Below are 18,967 nucleotides of genomic sequence, written 5' to 3'. Positions count from 1 at the left end.
CTACTTTACTGTGAGAAAATAAACTTCTCTTTGTTAAACCCATCCACTTGTGGTATTTGTTATAACAGCATATAGCAGCACTAGACTAAGACTGAGGTAATTTAAAAAAAAGAAAAGAGTTTTTTTAAAAAACTTCCAACAGAAAAAGGCCATGGCCCAGCATCTACATAAAACCAACGGCCAACATTATTCCTAATGGAGAGAGACTAAAAATATTTCCCTTGAGAACAGGAACAAGACAAGGATGCCGTTTATCACCATTCCTATTTAACATTGTGTTGGAAGTCCTAGCTAGAGCAATAAGGCAAGAAACAGAAATAAAGGGCATCCAAATTGGTAATGAAGAAGTTAAACTGTCCCTATTTGTGCATGATATGAAACTATACATAGAAAACCCAAAAGACTCCACAAGAAAACTACTGGAACTAATAGAAAGATTCAGTAGAGTAGTAAGACACAAGATAACTATACAAAAATCAGATGGATTCCTAAACACCAATGAAGAGAATGAGGAAAAGGGTACCAGGAAAACAATACCATTTATAATAGCCCCTAAAAAAAAATTGGGAATAAATCTAAACAAGAATGTAAAAGACCTGTACAAAGAAAACTAAAAAAAACTACTGCAAGAAACCAAAAGAGATCTACATAAATGGAAAAAAAAAATACCAAGCTCATGGATAGGTAGACTCAACATTGTGAAAATGACAATTCTACCCAAAGTGATTTACAAATACAATGCAATACTGATACAAGTACCAAAAACATTCTTAAAAGAGGTGGAAAAACTTATCATTGACTTTATATGGAAAGAGAAGAAGCCCCAGATAAGTGAAGCACTATTGAAGAAGAAGAATAAAGTATGAGGACTCGCACTACCTGACTTCAGAACCTACTATACAGCTACAGTAGTCAAAACAGCCTGGTACTGGTACAATGTCAGCTACATTGACCAGTGGAACAGAATTGAGAACCCAGATGTAAATCCATCCACCTATGGTCACCTGATCTTCAACAAGGGCCCAAAATCCATCAAATGGGGAAAAGACAGTCTTTTTAACAAGTGGTGCTGACAAAACTGGATGTCCATCTGCAAAAGAAATGAAACAGGACCCATACCACACACCATATACAAAAACTAACTCAAGATAGATCAAAGACCTAAATATAAAGCCCAAAACTATGACATTCATAGAAGAAAAAATAGGATCAAAGCTGAAGGCCCTAATACACAGTATTAAGAGAATACAAACCACAACCAACAACATACAAGCTCCAGAGAATAAGATAGATAACTGGGATCTTTTAAAAATTAAACATTTATGCTCATCAAAAGACTTCACCGAAAGAGTAAAAAGAGAACTTACAGACTGGGAAAAAATTTGTGGCTATTACAAATCAGACAAAGGTCTAATCTCTAAAATCTATAAGAAAACCCAACACCTCTACAAAAAAAAGACAAATAATCCAACTAAAAAATGGGCAAAGGAAATGAACAGACCCTTCACCAAAGAAGCCATTCATGTGGCCAACAGACACATGCTCATGATCTCTAGCCTTCAGAGAAATGCAAATCAAAACCACAATGAGATGCCATCTTACCCTGGCATTACTAGCACAAATCTATAAAATATGAACTAACAAAGGTTGGAGAGGCTGCAGGGAGATAACAATTCTTATGCACTGCTGGTGGGAATAAGAAATGATATAGCCATTTTGAAAAATGATATGGCGCTTCCTTAGAAAGCTAAAAATAGAAATACCATATGATCCAGCAATCCCATTCATAGGAATATATCCTAGAGAAATAAGAGTTGTCACACAAACAGACATATGAACACCCATGTTCATTGCAGCATTGTTTACAACAGCAAAAAAGGCGAAAACAACCTAGATGCCCATCAACAGATGAATGGATAAACAAACTGTGATACATACACACAATGGAGTATTATGCAGCGATAAAGAACAACAATGAATCCATGAAGCATCTCATAACATGGATGAATCTGGAGGGCACTATGTTGAGTGAAATAAGTCAATCACAAAAGGACAAATATTGTATGAGACCACTATTGTAAAAACTCATAGAAAGGTTTACATACAAAAAGAAATAATCTTTGATGGTTACAAGGGAGGGCAGAGGTAGGGATGGAAAAACACTTAATAGACAATAGATGAGTGGAAACTTTGGTGAAGGGTAAGACAGTAAACAATACTGGGGAAGCCAGCACAACCTGTAAGAGGCAAGGTCATGGTAGCTCCGTAGACACATCTAAACTCCCTGAAGGATCGAATTGCTGCCCTGAGGGCTGTGGGGGCCATGATCTTGGGGAACATCTAGCTCAATTGGCATAACATAGTTTATAAAGAATACTTGCTGGCCTGACAGAGACTGGAGAAGCCCTGAGAGTATGGCCTCCAGACACCCTTTCAGCTCAGTAATGAGGTCAGTCCTGAGGTTCACCCTTCAGCCAAAGATTGAACAGGCCCATGGAACAAAACAAGACTAAAGGGGCACACCAATCCTGGGGCAGGGACTGGAAGGCAGGAGGAACAGGAAAGCCGGTAATAGGAGACCCAGGATTGAGAAGGGAGAGTGTTGACATGTCGTGGGTTTGTTAACCTATGTCATAGAAAAGTGTGAGTACTAATTTTTTGATGAGAAACTAGTTTGTTCTGTAAACCTTCATCTAAAGTACAACAAAAGTTTAAAAAAAGAAAATCCAGACAAAAAAGAAAAAGGCCATGGCCCAGATAGCTTTGCTGGAAAATTCTACCAAATATTTAGAGAAGAGCTCACACCAGTACTACTCAAACTATTTCAGAGCACAGAAAAGGAAGGAAAACTCCCAAATTCATTCTATGAAGCCAGCATAACCCTGAAACCAAAGCCAGGCAAAGACACCACAAAAAAACAAAATTACAGACCAATAGCTCTTATGAGTATAGATGCAGAAATTCTTAACAAAATTCTAGCCAACGGAATTCAGCATCATATGAAAAACAATAATTAAAACACTGTGACCAAGTGGGATTCATACTGGCTATGCAAGGATGGTTCAAATTAGAAAATCAATCAACATAATCCACCACATAAATAGAATGAAAGAAAAGAATCACATGATTTCTCAGTCAACGCAGAGAAGGCATTTGATAAAGTCTAAAACTCACTCCTGATTTAAAAAAAAAAAAAAAACTGATAAAAACTCTCAATAAAATAGGAATAGAAGGGAAATTCCACAAAACCAACAGACAACATCATTTTCAATGGAGAGAGGCTGGAAGCACTACCTTGAGAATGGGAACAAGACAAGGATGCCCTTTATCTTCACTCACATTTAACATTGTGCTGGAAATCTTAGCTAAAACAATAAGGAAAAAAAAGAAAGGGCATCCAAATTGGTAAGGAAAAAGTAGAACTATTCCTATTCTCAGATGATATGATACTATACATAGACAACCCCAAAGATTCCACAAGAAAACTACTGGAACTAATAGAAAGATTCAGCCAAGTAGCAGGATATAAGATCAACATACAAAAATCAGTTGGATTCCTATACACCAACAAGAGAACTTCGAAAAGGAAATCAGGAAACCAATACCATTTATAAACCAAAAATAACCAAACCTGTTGCCATTGAGTTGATTCTGACTCATAGCAACCAGATAGGACAGAACAGAAGTGCCCCATAGGGTTTCCAAGGAGCAGCTGGTAGGCTCAAACTGCTGATCCTTTGGTTAGCAGCCTGAGCTCTTAACCACTGTGCCACCAGAGCTCCACAACCAATTATAATAGCCTCTAAAAAGATAAAATACTTAAGAATAAACATAACCAGGACGTAAAAGCCCTATACAAAGAAAACTACAAAACACTATTGTAAGAAACCAAAAGATACCTACATATATGGAGAAACATACCATACTCATGGATGGGAAGACTCAACTTTGTGAAAATATCAATTCTACCCGAAGCCATCTACAGATATAACGTAACCCTGATCCAAATACCACCAGCATTCTTTAATGAGACGGAAAAACTAATCACCAACTTTATATGGAAAGGAAAGAGGTCCTGGATAAGCAAAGCATTACTGGAGAAAAAGAACAAAGTAGATCACTACCTGATCTCAGAACTATTACACAGCTACGTTAGTCAAAACAGCCTGGTACTGGCACAACGACACATAGACCAATGGAACAGAGTCAAGAATCCAGATATAAATCCATCCAGCTATGGTCAGTTGATCTTTGACAAGGGTCCAAAGTCCATTAAATGGGGAAAAGATGGTCTTTTTAACAAATGGTGCTGACAAAACTGGATTTCCCTCTGTAAAAAAAAATGAAACAGAACACATATCTCACACCAGACAAAAAACTAACTAAAAATGGATGAAAACCTAAATATAAAACCTAAAAGACTAAAGATCATGGAAGAAAAAATAGGGGCAATGCTAGGGGCCCTAATACATGGCATAAATAAAATATAAACCATAACTAACAATGCACAAACACCAGAAGATAAACTAAATAACTGGGAGTGCCTAAAAATTAAACACTTATGCTCATCAAAAGACTTCACTGAAAGAGTAAAAAGAGAACCTACAGACTGGGAAAAAATTTTGGCTACAACATATCCAACAAGGGTCTAATCTTTAAAACCTGTAGAATACTTCGACGCCCCAATAACAAAAAGACAAATAATCCAATTAAAAAATGGGCAAGGGATATGAAAGACACTTCACCAAAGAAATTCAGGAGGCTAACAGACTCATGAGGAAATGCCCGCGATCATTAGCCATTAGTGAAATGCAAATCAAAACAACAATGAGATACCATCTCATCCTGACATTGATGGCAAGAATCAAAAAACAGAAAATATACTGCGGAAGCCAGCAAAAAAAGAAAACAGAAAATAACAAATATTGGAGAGGTTGTGGGGAGATTGGAACTCTTATGCACTGCTGGTGGGAATGCAAAATGGTATAACCACTCTAGAAAATGATACAGTGCCTCCTTAAAAAGCTAGAAACAGAAATACCATACGATCCAGCAATCCCGTTCCTAAGAATATATCCCAGAAAATAAATGCCATCACACTAATAGATATATGCAAACCTATGTTCATTGCAACATTATTCACAATAGTAAAAAGAGACAACCTAACTGCCCATCAACAGATGAATTAATAAACAAATTATGATACATACACACAATGGAGTACTATGCAACAATAAAGACTGAATCATCCATGAAACATCTCACAACATGGACGAATCTGAAGGGCATTATTGTGAGTGAAATAAGTCAATCACAAAAGGACAAATATTGTATGAAACCACTATTATAAAAACTGAAGAAATGGTTTACACACAGAAAAAAAAAAACATTCTTTAATGGTTACAAGTGGTGGGGGGGATAGGAAAGGGAAATCACTAACTAGATAGTAGACAAGTTAACTTAGGTGAAGGGAAAGACAACACACAATATAAGGGAAGGCAGCACAACTTGATCAAAGCAAAGTCATAGAAGCTTCCTAGATGCATTGAAATGCTTTAAGAGACCAAGTTTTGGGGGCTGAGGGCTGGGAACCATGGTTTCAGGGAACACCTAGGCAAATTGTCATAACATAGTTTATAGAGAAAATGTTCTGCATTCCACTTTGGTGAGTAGCATCTGGAGTCTTGAAAGCTTGCAAGCGGCCACCTAAGATATATCCATTGACCCCATCACATTTAGAGCAAAGAAGAATGAAGTAAACCAAAGATACAAGGAATATATTAGTCCAAAGGACTAATGGACCACATGAACCACAGCCTCTATCAGCCTGATCCCAGAAGAACTAGATGGTGCCCGGCTACCACCACAACCGCTCTAACAGGGATCACAATAGAGGGTCCCAGTTGGAGTGTGAGAAAAATGTAGAACAAAATTCAAATTCACACACACAAAAAAAAAGACCAGACTTACTGCTTACTGGTCTGACAGAGACTGGAGGAACCCCCGAGACCATGGCCCCCAGACACCCTGCTAACTCAGGACTGAAGCCACTCCCAAAGTCCACCTTCCTGCCAAAGATTAGACAGGCCTATCAAACAAACAATAACATGTGAGGAACATGCTTCTTAGTTCAACCAATCATTTGAGACAAAATGGGCAACACCTGCCCAAAAGGGAAAGACAAAAAGGCCCAACAGGACAGCGAAACTGGACAAACAGACATGGAGAACCCAGGGCATAAAGGGAAAAGGGGAGAGTGAAACCAATGTCACAAAACAATTTGTGTATAAGTTTTTTTAATGAAAAACTAATTTGCCCTGTAAACATTCATCTAAAACACAATAAAATAAAATAAAAAAATCAGTTGACCATAGATCTGTGGGTTAATTTCTGGACTCTCAATGCTATTCCATTGGTCTATGTGTCTAGTGCTATACCAGTACCAAGCTGTTTTGGTTACTGTAGCTGTATGTTTTAAAACCAGGAAGTGTGAGTCCTCCTACTTTGGTCTTCTCTTTCAACATTGTTTTAGCTATTCGGGACCTCTTGCCAATCTATATAAAGTTCAGGTTGTTGGGGTTTTGACTGGGATTGTATTGAATCTAAAGATTGTTTTGGGTAGTATTGACATCTCAACAGTATTACATCTTCCAATCCATGAGTAAGAAACATCCTTCCATTTATTTACGTCTTCTTTAATCTCTTTCAGCAGTGTTTTATAATTTTCATTGTATCTCTAGTTAAATTTATTCCTAGGTATTTTATTCTCTTAGATACTATTGTAAATGGGATCATCTCCCTAATTTCCCTTTCAGATTTCTCATTGCTGGTGTAGAGAAACTCAGCTGATTTTTGTTTGTTCATCTTGTACTCTGCAACTTTGCTAAATTTCTCTACTAGCTCTAGAAGCTTTCTTGCAGACTCTGGGTTTTTGATAAATAGGATCATGTCATTTGCAAATAGAGATAATTTTACTTCTTCTTTTCCAATCTGGATATCTTTTATTTCTATTTCTTGTCTTATTGCTCTGGCTAGGTGTTCACCCCCTTTTACAAGACACAGCTGAGAAAGAATTAGGCCCTATGGTGGCGCAGTGGTTATGAGCTTGGCTGCTAACCAAAAGATCAGCAGTTTGAATCCACTAGCTGCTCCTTAGAAACCCTATGGGGGAGTTCTACTCTTCCTTATAGTGTCACTATGAGTCAGAATCAACTCAAAGGCAAAAGGTTTGGTTTGGTTTTTCTACTCCAGAATGAGCTCATTAGGTAAACTGAATATATCTTCAAAGAAAGAACCTATTTCCCAACAAGGTCACATTCACAGGTACAGGAGTCAGGATTTCAACACATCTTTGTGGGGGACACAATTCAATCTATAACACTTTCCTACTATCCTACTCCTTAAAACACCCATAGGATGGAAAATGGGAGGTAATGACAGTGTGTCACCAAAGAATTTCCATGGAAACACACAAATACCACTAAGTCCAGAAGCAGTACTGATCATAGATGGGGGACTATATTGAACACTGAATTTCGTTTGTTCCAAAGCAAATACTGTCTTGATTGGGTAGATGGTTGAGAACTGTTAGTGCAAAGGCCCCAGCTCATATGATGATGCAAGACCCAGACAGGCCTGAAGGCATTCAGCACTGGGTGGCCTGTAAGAATCGCCCCTCTTCCTAAATCACCTCCCAAGTGTGGGGTTGAGGTGGAGTTACTTTGGTCCTGGGGTGAATGTGGCTCATTGTACTTAAAATTTATATGTAGTACACTGATGAAAAGTCCTGAACCCAGCCTCCTGAAGTTATGAGTCCTCTCCGTGAGTATCCATCCATTCCCTCTAGATTTCCATAATTAAGAATTAGCCTCGGCCATCTTTTGGATGTCCATAACCTCCCTGAATTCTTCACAACCTCAACGAATCTGATTCTATTTCATGTTTCTGTTTGTTTTCTACCTGCAGGTTTGGCCGTAAGCCCTGCCTCTTAATCACAATCCTCATAAACGCTGCGTCTGGTGTCCTTGTGGCCATCTCACCCACCTACATATGGACGCTCACTTTTCGCCTGATCCAAGGACTGGTCAGCAAGGCAGGCTGGCTAATCAGCTACATCCTGAGTAAGCATGCTTGTCTTTGCAGCTGAGAGAGCAAAGGGACTTGGCTGCCAAAATATAGCCGGTGGGGGATAACTGCTCAGAAACTGGACCCAGCTTCAAGGCAATGTTGAGAGATATTTTTTTCTGTATCAAAAGAATTTCTAAAATCTTTTCAGTCAACTTATTCTGCATTCCTCCTATTAAGAAAACAATGAAGACACAAATGAGGGTAAACATCATGCTACCTGGATTCTTATATAACTCTCTTGGAATTTCTGTCTTCTGTACCCTGGATTATTACATAGAGAGAAAATCTAACCTACGAGGCCTATTCATAAAAAGATGCAGTCATGGGAGGTATGGCAGATTTATAAAGGGCTTTACTACTTTTCATAAAACCACTCTGTTGTGGTTAGGTGCTGTCAAGTCAGTTCCAACTCATAGCAATTCTGTGGACAACAGAATGAAACACTGCCCAATCCCGTACCATGCCTGCAATTGTTATGCTTGAGCCCATTCTTACAGCTATTGTGTCAATCCACCTCATTGAGAGTCTTCCTCTTTTTTGTTGACCCTGTACTTTACCAAGCATGATGTCTTTCTCCAGAGACTGATCTCTCCTGACATGTCCAAAGTATGTAAGACATCGTCTCACCATCCTTGCTTCTAAGGAATATTCTGGTCGTACTTCTTCCAAGACAGATTTGTTCATTCTTTTGTTAGTCCACGGTATATTCAAGATTTGTTCATTCTTTTGTTAGTCCACGGTATATTCAATATTCTTTGCCAATTCTAGCAAACCACAATTATCCTCAATATATATACAAGAAAACCAAGAATACAAGTACTGTAGGCAGTCTACTCTGTAAACCATTTGTAGGAGCAGGAATATTTCAATCCTAACAGCATGGTATCTTTTAGAGCAATATTAAGAGAAATTACCAACATCATCATTGTCTTTAGTTACCATTAAGTTGGCTCCGACTCATGGCCAGCTTATGTTCAACAGAATCAAATATTACCCAGTCCTGTACTATCTTCATGACTGATGATATATTTAAGTCCATTGTTGATGATGACTGAAAACCATCGTCATTAGATCTTAGGAATTAGCCTCACCATTACTTTCCCCTCAGCTACATTCAAATAGCATTCACACAAAGGGAAATGGATGCTTAGAAATTACCTAGAAAATATATATATAAAGCTCTCATTATACATGAAAAAACTAGAACATGTATGTGTACAATTTTACCTGGCAAGTTACCGGGGGGAGTTCTGTGAAATAAAGAGAAGACAGTGCTTAATACTATCTCTGCCATAGTAGGCAGCGGTGTATCTCCAGAAAATAGCACCTATGACAAACACTGAAGTTGCATCCCTGCAGGCCTGTAGCGAGGGTAACGAGCACCCAGGGGCAATGTCTAAGTTGCCCATCACCCCCCATTTCAAGATGAATAGGCGTTGATAGCAGTGATGTGTCAACAGGAACACCTTCCCCTCTCTTGTCCAGCTGCCTCAGCCAGGCACCTTTCATATTTTTGGCATCTCAGAATGCCACTCTGCACCTCTCCTGGTGCTCGCTTGGGCTTGTGTCCAGGGGCACGTCCCCCTCCTGCACCCCCATTGCCATGCCTCTGTGCCTACCATGCTTGAGGAAGGACGTTGGGCCATACAGTGTTACTAGAAAGTGCTCAATGGCACCCCCCTTCAAGTAGCACCCAGGATATTGTCATACCTGCCATACTTAAGATATGCCTCTGATAGGCACCCAATAAATGTTTGGTCAGTAAGGGAAATAATGGTTCCTAGAAGACATAATGTATAGAACGAAATTGTGCAAATGTAAATTTCAGCAAAAGTTAATTTCAGCATCCTCTCATTAATCTCTTCCCCAGTCCTCTGAAGTGTCCTTGGGGTTCATCTTGCTACTCCACCTCTTTCTACCCCACCTCCCTTCAACCCCATCCATGACCCCCACCACTCTGAAAGACAGGTTTCTCTGTTTACTGAACACTTACATAATTCTGCTTAGCTTTGTTTTGAAATACTCTAGGATAATTCACAGTCATTTATAGAAATATTTTTAGCATGCATTTCTATTTGGCTTATAAATAGTTGAAGTTTTTAACTTGTTTGCCTAATATTTAAGCCAAAAACTCTGTGGTTTGTGAAATATCTGAAATTTTGATTCAAGTATGCTTTTGTTATCAAAACAACTACTCCCTAATTCCATGTACCGTGGACCTCATTTGTCTGTCCTGTTGTATTCATAGGATAGGATAAAGCTGATTATTATGTCTTGTGCAGTGATGTGCTGGGAGACTGCTCTTGGGAAATAAAAAAGCCCTGATGTGTAGTGTTTTCCAATTTCCATAGTGTAAATATTCTTACTATGGCTGTTTTCAAGATACCAATGGATTTAATAACCAGCTTGTAAAATTTCTGAAAATTGAAAAATCAGTTCTTGCAAGCCACAACTAGCTGGCTCCAGCACATGTCTAGGTTTCTAGGTTTCCAAACCACTTAAGCAAATTAACAGAATTGCAAGGAAAATGTTTAACCGATGTAAGAGAACAAGTTATGGTCAGTGCTCATTTACATAGACATCACCTACAGCCTAAATTCAGGTTTTGATTCATTTATTCAGGTCTTGAATTACCACTGCCTTATTACTCAAGGTCAAAATTCTGGGTGTGTATCTGAAACACAACTGAATTTGCCCTTTAAATTATTCCATAATTCAAGTGTTTTTGCTCATCTTGGCATGCCTTTTATCCCATCTACGTGGAGTCCTGGTGGTGCAGTGATTAAGAGCTCAGCTGCTAACCAAAAGGTCAACAGTTTGAATCCACCAGCCACTCCGTGGAAACCCTATGGGGCAGATCTACTCTGTCCTACAGGGTTGCTGTGAGTCGGAATCAACTTGACTGCAACGGGTTTGATTATTTGGTTTAATGTAAGATCTATAAGTTTTTACATTAATTAATGCAATAGCAATAACTATAACAACAATAAAATAGCCCCCAAAGAACATTTAAAAATTTCCAGAGAACTATATTAAAAATTCTAGAATTTGGACTCTTTTCTTGAGGTAGTCATTCTAGTTTCCCCATACTTGCCCAGCGAACTGACTGTTTGACTGACTTGCTTTGACCCTTTGAATTTTCTCTGCAGTCACAGAATTTGTCGGGCTGAGCTACAGGAGAACAGTAGGGATTTGTTACCAAATCTCCTTCACTGTTGGGCTCCTGGTGCTTGCTGGGGTGGCGTACGCACTTCCTTACTGGAGGTGGCTGCAGTTCACAGTTACTCTGCCCAACTTCTGCTTCTTGCTCTATTACTGGTAAGTTCGTTTGAACAAAAAGGAGGTACATCAAAATGTATTCTTTTGCTAAAAAGGCCATCATCCCTAGTACATGCCATCCTTCCAAGTTCTAAGATTTCCTTCACTCAACCTGTCTCCCCCTCTGGAAATGAAATGTTTTTTTTTTCACTTTGGGCTTAATTTTTTTTTTTTTTTTATGACCTGGATCTTTCATTCCACTGTATTTATTTTGTATTTAAATTAGCCTCTAGCCACTGTGATACAATTTGGACTGCAGATACTTTGAAGAGATGGACAATATTACTGTTGCTATTCTATCCCTCCTTAGAAGGATCTTCAGGGTAGAGAAGGCAGAGCATGGCCCTCATGTCACCACCTCCCCATACCCACAGACAAGGCAGACATCCCCAATCAATCACAGCAGGCTTTATCCCAGGTAAGGTCAACATGATGCTCCCGACAGACAAGATCAATCAATCAGAGTAGCCACAGTCAGAGAAGTGAAATACATTCGTCATTCCTGACCAAGGAAAACACGTGGAAGACAGCAGTCACTATTAGGAACCCCTAAGGTTATCTGAAATAAAGCAAAGGGGGTTAAAAGAATAATTTCTTTTAGAAGGATCAGCACAAAGCCGATTCCTATGAGGCAGAGGTTAAAGAAGTCCCAGGTGCCCGAATTTTTGAATCTGCTGTACCACTCCATCAACTCTGACACCACCTACCCGGCTCCATCCTCATCCTCCCGTCTTTGGGTGCTATAATTCACTGCAATGGCTCACGGAACTTGAAAACTGTACTTGTGCTTATGGGGTTTATTGGGGACGTAACAGGTTACAATACAGGATCAGAATCAACTTGAAAGTAACAGGAATAACTCAGGATACAGTTCTTCAATTAGGTTGGCTTCTTCTCAGTCTGCTGCCGCCTCGCTCTGTTGGCGGGGAAGCCCACTGCAGCCGTCTCTCGCTAGTCTCTGCTTCTCATCGCTCTCACCGCTGCTGCTCTTGCCACGCCATCTCCCGTGGTCTCTTGCATCCTTCAGCATTACAGCCCCTTCTCTCTCTCCCTCCATATCTCTCCCTAAAAGCTCTGTCAGGGAAGCTGGTTATATAGCAAGCCCCTCATCAATTTCAAGGTGTGCAGGGAATTGGTGTGCAAGATCATGAACTAACCAATTCCCTGCAAGGGTTTGATGCAACTTCTTTGCATAGTTACACCCCCACAAAGGTCCCATGTACCCTAGTTGCTTAGAAAAGCTGTCCAATCCTCTTGGTGGGCCACAGCCACCTTATTTGCCTAGTCCCATCCGATTATTTTTTGCCAGTTACAAGACCACGGCTATCAAAACCAAAAACCCCATCGCAATCAAGTTGATTCTGAGTAGAATTGCCCCCATAGGGTTTCTAAGGTTGTAATCTTTATAGAAGCAGACTGCTTCATTTTTCTCCCACAGAGTGGCTGGTGGGTTCGAACTGCTGACCTTTTGGTTAGCAGCCCAGTGCTTAACCACTGCGCTACCAGGGCTCGTTAGACCATGGCTTGAAGATTGGTGCTGGACTACCAGACCAAGCTCTCTCTCAGGCAACACACGCACATATTCAGTTCCTCCTGGACGCATCCACTATTCTCCCCATTGTGTCTTCCCTAGGAATGAAACATCTCAGCCCTGCCCTGGAAGCCCGTTCCTCCTCCAAAAGCCAGTACAACACTGGGAGTAATTCTTACCTCCTTCCTCCTCCTCCTCTCATTGTATCTGATTTTGCCTCATTTATGTCTCTGAACCCCCCCATTTCCGTTGTTGTGATTGTTAGTCATCAAGGTGACTCTGACTCATGGTGACCTTATGTACAACAGAAAGAAACATTGCCCAGTCCTGTGCCATCTTAATGATCATTGACGTGTTTGAGTCCCTTATTCCAGCTATTATGTCAATCCATCTCATCAGGAAAACATTATATCTTGCTTATATTGCTGTCATAGACTCCCAGCTGGTCTCCACCCTTCATTCCAAAAACCCAGCTCCAGCATGTCACTCTCTGCCTGGAAGTCTTTTGATGGGTTTGTCCCTCAGAATAAAGACCTGATGCTTTAGCATGACAAAAAAAGACCCATCTGTTATCTGAGCTCTGATGACATCCAACGCACTTCCTCTTGCCACTCTCACTCTCACTAAGATCAAAATGAGTTTACTTACCATCCTACAAATGCTCCAGATGCAGTTTGCATTTTTGAAAGATCACTCAGGATGCAGAGTGGAAAAAGGGTGTTATGGGGGAAGAATGGAGGCGGGGAGACCAGTCAGGAAACTCCTGTGATGGTCCTTGCAAGAGATGACAAGGGCTGAATTAAGACAAAAGTTGTGGGTATGAAGAAGAAGACATTAGAAACAACTTTAATAGGTGGCAGAGACAGAGCTTGGTGATAGACTGTGAAGGTTCAGAGAATGGAGGTGTCTGCTGGGAGGGTATCGAGAGTTTAGTCCTGTGTGTCTGTATTTAGTGGAGGTGTCATTCAGAGAAATAAGGAACACAGAAGGAGAAGCAGATTTGGAAGGAAAGAAGGTGGGTTTAGCTTTGGATATGCTGAATTTGAGGTTCTGGAAGGACATCTACATGCAGATATTCAGAAGCAATTAAATTTAAGTATCTGGAAATCAATTAAAATTTAAGCATGTCTTTGTTGTAATTATGGGAATGGATGGGATCACTTGGAGCAAACAGAGTTGGGAAAAGAAGGGGATATGGTCGGAACTCTGGAAAACAATATGTGAGAGCCAAGCAGAGGAAGAGGGGCCAGGTCTAAAGAAGACTGAGATGGAACCATTAGAGAGAAAGGTGTTCTAGAAGAGGAGGGTGCTATGGACATCACAGGAGGGGGGATTTAACTCGAGCACTACCCCGCTAAGAAGACTTCCTCAGTTGGCCTGCCACAGTGTCCTAGGCTTGGTGACATTGTGCATGTATCTCTGTAACCTTCATGTATCATTGTGTGCTGTAATCAACTGCCCAGTAGACATTGCATTACTTGATGTCTGCCCTCTAGACTGTGAGCTCTTAAGGTCATAGCCTTAGGGGCCATCAGGTCCAGCTTCCTGCCCAGGTCCGGGACACCCGTTAGTAATGCCCTAATGGATGATCTTCCACGCTTCGCTTGAACATTACCATGGATAAACTTCCTTTATCATAAAGCAAGCCAGTTTACTGTAGAACCCAAAGCTCTTATTAAAGAGATTTTCTATTGAACCAAAATTTACATTCCTGTGATTTTTATCCGGTGTCCCCAGTTTTATACTTGGGACTTCAAAAAATTTAGTTTAATTTATAATTGATCCTCATTATCCATGGATTTTGTATATGTGAATTCACCTACTTGCTAAAATTTATTTGTAACTCCAAAGTCAATACTCATAGCACTTTCAGGGCAGTTTGTGGACATGAGCAGAGTGGCAAAAATTTGAGCCACCCAATGTGTATATTCCCAGCTGAGGTTCTACAAGGCAAGGATCTGCCTTCTTGTTTCAGCTCTCATACTGTAAATAAGGGTTCTTTTTGTGGTCTGTTTAGTGCCATGTTTTTTACACTTTTGTGGTTTTAGTTGGTGATTTGACTGTTTAAAATGGCCCCCAAGCATAGTTCAGAAAGTGCTGCCCAGAGTTCCTAAGCTCAAGAAGACTGTGATGTGCCTTCTAGAGAAAATGTGTTTGAAAAGCTTCACTGAGGCCTGAGCTGTAGTGCTGTCGGCCATGAGTTTTGATGCGTTGCTGAGTTGACTGTAACTCCTGGTGACCCCGTGTGGGCGGAGTAGGACTGTGCTCCCTAAGGATTTCAAGGCTGTAATCTTTCGGAAGCAGATTGCCAGGGCTTTCTTCTGGGGTGGTTTTGAATAGCCTCTGCATGGTTTTGAACCACCAGCCTTTCAGCTAGAAGTCAAGCACTCAGCCATTTGCACCACCCAGGGACTCCTTAGTTCAATGCTAATGAATCACTAATATATATTAAATTAGTGTCTTCAAACAGAAACACTTTAAATATTCCAGTCCCTGGAGAAGGACACCATGCTTGCTAAAGCAGAGGGTCAGTGAAAAAGAGGAAGACCTTCAACAAGATGGATGGACATAGTGGCTGCAGCAGTGGGCTCAAGCATAACAACAATTGTGAGGATGGCAATGTTTCATTCTGTTGTCCATAGGGTCGCTATGAGTCAGAACTGACTTAACAGCAGCTAACAACAACAATAAACAAAAACAAGGTTATGTATTCATTGGTTGAGAAAACATTGTTCCTCAGAAGCTTGCAGAAACCTAACTCCATATTTCCCCTAGGAGTGATGATTCAGTATTCACTAATTTGGTGTTGGCAGTGACTTTCTAGAACACACTGACTGCCAAGTAACAAAAATTGACTGCATATTCTACCCAACAGTTCTTTAACTATCTGGATATACTCTCTGAGTCCAAGACAATGTTCCACCCCTAGTCTGAGCATGTCCGGCTCCTATCTCCTCTGACTAGCCTCCGAATCCTTTACCTCCTTGGCCATCTGCATCAGGAGAAGTTCAGCTGAGCTGACTCCATGCTTCCTGAACTGTGGCAGCCTGAGCCAAACACTGGGCCCCAGGGGTGATCTAGAAAAATTCCACGTAGTGTAGCAAAGGGGGGGCCGCCACTGTGAGCTGTGGCTTGATTGTTCTCTGCACACCAGGTTTCTGCTTCCGAGAGCAAGTCTTGCCAGAGAACTGCCCAGACTCCCCTCTCCATTGCACTCCCACGAAAACACCCGCCCCAGGCCTTTTGAGCCCTGCCTCTTAGCGTGGCCCTTCTTTCTGGGTGACCATCCCAACTGGGGCCTTCCTAACTGTACCCCGCAACTGCCCTAACCGTCATCCTGTCATCTCCCTCCTGCCAGTCCCTCCTACTCCAGCCCACCCTGACCCTACTACTGAGCATCCTCTCCAGGCTCAGGCTCCAATGGGCGCACTCCTGCTCAAGGACTTCTGATGAGCTCCATCCTTCTGAATCAAGCCCAAACTGTGCAGCCTGGCTGTGAGGTTCTCCCACCCTCTGATCTCCAAGTCTCATCTGATCCCTTGGGAAATCAGCTTTCAGCGTAAAAAAATTCTACCTGCTCCCACGCCACACAACGATGTGCACATTCCCACCCCATGCCTGTTCTCTGTCAGTCCTCAACCCGACAAAGCCTGGGGCCCACTCCAGTGGTCCTGCCTCCCCCTGCACCCCCATGGCACAGAGGGGTGCTCAGCAACACCCTGCTTGGTAGCTTGCTCCTGTGGTTTTGCTGAAACCTCTGAGGAGACACTGAGGCTACCGAACGGGGGGACCACCAGCATTTGAAGGAGGAAAGAACCACGTACTTCTCACACAATCTTTGCTTCTGTTGTAGCTTCCGCTAAAAAACTTCGCCGTGTGGGATCCCCCATGGAAATCTGATCCCGACCATTGGTGGGGGGTGCTCGGTAATATTTCCCCTCCACGCAACAGCACTGCCAACAATTACCCTGTACCACCAGGTGCCTCCCCGAGTCTCCGAGGTGGCTAATCTCCCAGAACAAAAATGCCAAGGCCATGAAGATCATTAAGCACATTGCAAAGAAAAACAGAAAGCCTCTGCCTGCCTCTCTTCAGGTGAGTCTGCTGCTTCAGCACCAAATCAGGAAACAGTGGAAAGGGTGGTGGCTGGGAGACCGCAGGCACCACCAGCAGGAAGGACAGCTCACCTCGCGTATCTGCCTACCTGTAGTAAAATGCAACAGAATATTTCATCACCTGAGATTTGAGGTTCCTTGGTAGACTGTCTTAAACAGGCAGAAAACATAAAACCTAAACCAGTAAACCAGTAATCCCTAAAAAAAGGGAACCAAAAATCATTTAAAAATCAAATGAGGAGTTTCTATCTCATGCAACTCAACATTTAGCTCCCCCTGCCTGCCCCCCGCCCAACCCTTGCCCTTAGTATGCCAGCATCTGGCTTGCGTGCTTATCCAGCATACTCTGAGAAGGTTCCACACAGGGCAAATTCCGAGATGAGTTAGGATATAGTTATCCAAATGCAAATAATTTCTTAGAATTTTAAACGTTTTGGATCAGAATTTTCCCAAAATATTTTAAATGACTCCCTGCCCTATTCAGTGTTGTTGTTGTTAGGTGCCACCCAGTCGGTTGCAACTCAAAGCAACACTATGTACAACAGAACAAAGTAATGCCGGGTCCTGCGCCATCCTCCTAACCATTGCTGTGCTTCACCCACTGTGTCAATCCATCTCATTGAGGGACTTTCTCTTTTTTGCTGACTCTCTACTTTACCAAGGATGATGTCCTTCTCCAGGGACTGGTCCCTTCTGATAACATGTCCAAAATACGTGATACGAAGTCTCACCATCCCTGCTTCTAAGAAGCATTCTGGCTATACTTCTTCCAAGACAGATTTGTTCTTCTAGCAGTCCATGGTATATTCAATATTCTGATATTCAATATTCTTTGCCAACACCATAATTCAAAGTCATGAATTCTTCTTTGGTCTTCCTTGTTCATTGTCCAGCTTTCACATGCATATGAGGCGACTGAAAACACCATGGCTTAGGTCAGCCGCACCTTAGCCCTTAAAGTGATATGCTTGCCTCTAAATATTTTAAAGAGGTCTTTTGTAGCAGATTTGCCCAGTGCAATGCTTCTTTTGATTTCTTGACTGCTGTTTTCATGGGCTTTGACAGTGGATCCAAGTAAAAGAAAATTCTTGACAACTTCAATCTTTTCTTAGTTTATCATGATGTTGCTTGTTGGTTCGGTAATGAGAATTTTTGTTTTCTTTATATTGAGGTGTAATCCATTCTGAAGGCTGTGGTCTTTGATCTTCATCAGTAAGTGCTTCAAGTTCTCTTCGCTTTCCCCAAGCAAGGTTTCATCATCTGTATACCAAAGGTTGTTAATGAGTCTTCCTCCAATCTTGATGCCCCATTCTTCTTCATGTAGTCCAGCTTCTCGGATTATTTACTCAGCACACAGATTGAATAAGTATTGTGAAAGAACACAACCCTGACACACACCTTTCTTAACTTTGTGCCACATAGTACCCCTCATTCTGTTGGAACAGCTGCCTCTTGGTCTAAATACAGGTTTCTTATGAGCACAATTAAGTGTTCTGGAATGCCCACTCCGCACCCTGTTACCCATAATTTTATGATCCACAGCGTCTAATGCCTTTGCATAGTCAATAAAACACAGGTAAACATCTTTCTGGTATTCTCTGCTTTCAGCCAGGATACATCTGACATCAGCAATGATATCCCTTGCTCCGCATCCTCTTCTGAATCTGGCTTGAATTTCTGGCAGTTCCCTGTTGATGTACCGCTACAACTGCTATTGAATGATCTTCAGCAAAATTTTACTTGTGAGTGATATTAATGATATTGTTTGATAATTTCCACATTCTGTTGGATCGCTTTCCTTTGGAATGGGTACAAATATGGATCTTCTCCAGTCGGTTGGCCAGGTGACTGTCCTCCAAATTTCCCTTGGTATAAC

At 41.3% G+C, this 18,967-nt stretch overlaps 1 protein-coding gene across 1 annotated transcript in view; it reads left to right on the top strand.

Annotated features, from left to right (window-relative positions):
- Positions 1–18,967, top strand: part of SLC22A2 (solute carrier family 22 member 2) — a 54,757-nt gene that overhangs the window by 15,175 nt on the left and 20,615 nt on the right. Inside the window, exons 3-5 of the mRNA XM_064293013.1 lie at positions 7,966–8,120; positions 11,277–11,445; positions 16,957–17,071. Of these exons, the coding sequence (XP_064149083.1) occupies positions 7,966–8,120; positions 11,277–11,445; positions 16,957–17,071 (439 nt within the window). The remainder of the gene's footprint in view (positions 1–7,965; positions 8,121–11,276; positions 11,446–16,956; positions 17,072–18,967) is intronic.

The sequence above is a fragment of the Loxodonta africana genome, chromosome 1, assembly GCF_030014295.1.
Source record: "Loxodonta africana isolate mLoxAfr1 chromosome 1, mLoxAfr1.hap2, whole genome shotgun sequence".
NCBI classification, from domain to species: Eukaryota; Metazoa; Chordata; class Mammalia; order Proboscidea; family Elephantidae; genus Loxodonta; species Loxodonta africana.
Note: the sequence above shows the minus strand (reverse complement) of the source record. Positions and strands in the feature narration are given on the sequence as shown.